Below are 2,138 nucleotides of genomic sequence, written 5' to 3'. Positions count from 1 at the left end.
TTTGCAACTGTAACTTTGCAGCTTATATTCAAAATTATATCAAAAATCATATTTTTATACTGAAAATGTTATTTTGTAATTTATGTTAAATTAAGAATTGTTTATTCTTTGGAATATTTGATGTCTATAGTGCCAGGCTTTCTTTTTGTACACTCTGTATGTCAGGTCGAGTCGAGTCAGTCCTTTGTCTCGACTCGTGTGCTTCCCCGTTTAATATTTTCCTTGTCGATGACCGTGACGCTAATGTTCTCGTGAATCGGTATAAAAGGGAAATCTCCAACCGTACGATGATAGTTGCCGCTAAAATTCTGAACAAGATGAGGGACCTCCTCGGGTTTGCGATTTTGGCTACGTGTCTGACTGTCTGTTTGGCGAATTGTCAGCCAGGACTGAATGGGCTTGATAATTGGTACCAATGCGAGGGGCTGAACGATTTGAACGTAATTATTTATTCTATTGAATATTTCTCTATATGCATCATGTACATATTTATTTGTTCAAACATTGCATATTGTTACAAATCGAGTTTTTTTCTTTTAAATATTAATATCTCCATCATTTAGAAATATTCATAATTATTCTAATAGACACAAAAGCTATTTTCTAATTACAGTTTTTAACTTCGCTAATAATTAACTTCCATATCTTTGTTTTTAACAATAATTTCCTTACCCTAATTAAATAATCACTTAGTTTTTAAAGTATTCGACTCACCAGAAATCCATCACTGTAGAACTCATCTAAATTAAAAAAAAAAAACAATTTTAATCCTTTCCTTATAATATTCCACAAAAATGTCTGAACTTAAATACAAACAGAAGAATGAAGAAAAGGAAATATCAAATACAGTTACAGATTCCATCAGGAGCTGCTGGAATCAACATTATCAACTCAAACACCAGTAAAATAAATGCAGATGCTTTTTCCAAATTCTCTGATTCTCTCATAGAGTTAAATATAACCGGATGCGGGGTAGCAGAGATAGAGCCCAATGCATTTAGAGGTCTCTCGAAATTACAAGTGCTCGGTTTGGTCAACAACAAAATTCGAAAAATCGATGCTTCTTGGATCAAGGATCTGCCAAATCTGAGAGAATTGATCCTATGGCGTAATCGCATCACCGATATTGATCCTTCCTTCTACGATCTTCTACCCGAACTGAAAGTCTGGGATATCGCGTACAATGATTTGAACGCGTGCCTGTCCCCGGATCTACTGAAGAAGCTGAAGAAACTCCGAAGAATTTTAATCGCCGGCAATCCCTGGTCTTATCGGTGTCGCTCCTCGATGACCTGGTACCTCGGCAGCAACCACATTCGTTTCATCAAGGATTGGAGCATCAGTGATTTATTGATCGAAGAATGCTTGGCTCACGAACCGGGCGCGGATACGAGTGATACAATTTTAAACACATGCGTCGATCGCAAAGTGGGATCCTCCGATACGTTACCATACAGCGTAGCTGGATTAAACGAACAAGTTCGTGAATTAACCAAAAAGGTTTCTGATTTGCGAGCTGATGTTGACTTGCTGAAGAAAGCTAAACAGTGATCGTACAATTTAACCATTGCTTCTCGCTTTAGCTATTGCAAACTTGCAAATCTATGTATCAGCTTGAGGACGCTATGCTTTTGAAACTTTATTATGTAATTTTGTAATACTTTGAGTAATAAATATTATAAACTCATTATCAATTGGGACAATTTTTAATCTTGGAAATGGATTATATACCAAATGGTTTGTGGAATAATTATAGCCATTTAGGGAGTTAGGGAGTCATCATTTTATTTTCTATTTTATTTTATAGATTATTAAAATTTGAAATATTTTATATTGATTTCTTGTAGCATTCAATTTACCTACATTTTATCTAATATTACTTAATTCAATAACTTCAGTTAGCGGACCATGGAGAGAGCCCTAATTTAATTTAATTTGTATTTTCTAAATATTACACTGTGACTTTAAAAATGATTCTTCCAATATATGAAATCTCTTCTTTTACAAATTATAGGTACATTTAACTTTAGATTAATATCTTTGTACACGTTTCATAAGTTTGGATCTCGATTGACCCAGTTGCTATTTATAAAAGATCACATTATTATCTCAAAATTAATTTTTAAGAAATGTATAAT

The 2,138-nt window shown here is 33.8% G+C and overlaps 1 protein-coding gene across 1 annotated transcript; it reads left to right on the top strand.

Moving 5' to 3' along the window:
* The first annotated feature begins 306 nt into the window (after positions 1-306).
* On the top strand, positions 307-1,694 carry LOC114871153 (leucine-rich repeat and transmembrane domain-containing protein 1-like). Its single transcript, XM_029176699.2, has 2 exons — positions 307-440; positions 850-1,694. Exons 1-2 carry the CDS (start codon positions 318-320, stop codon positions 1,549-1,551), a joined length of 825 nt encoding a protein of 274 aa, XP_029032532.2. The 5' UTR covers positions 307-317; the 3' UTR covers positions 1,552-1,694.
* Positions 1,695-2,138: the final 444 nt, after the last annotated feature.

The sequence above is a fragment of the Osmia bicornis genome, chromosome 3 (genome assembly GCF_907164935.1).
Source record: "Osmia bicornis bicornis chromosome 3, iOsmBic2.1, whole genome shotgun sequence".
Classification (NCBI taxonomy): Eukaryota; Metazoa; Arthropoda; class Insecta; order Hymenoptera; family Megachilidae; genus Osmia; species Osmia bicornis.
The sequence above is the reverse complement of the archived record's forward strand: the minus strand, read 5'-3'. Positions and strand labels throughout refer to the sequence as shown.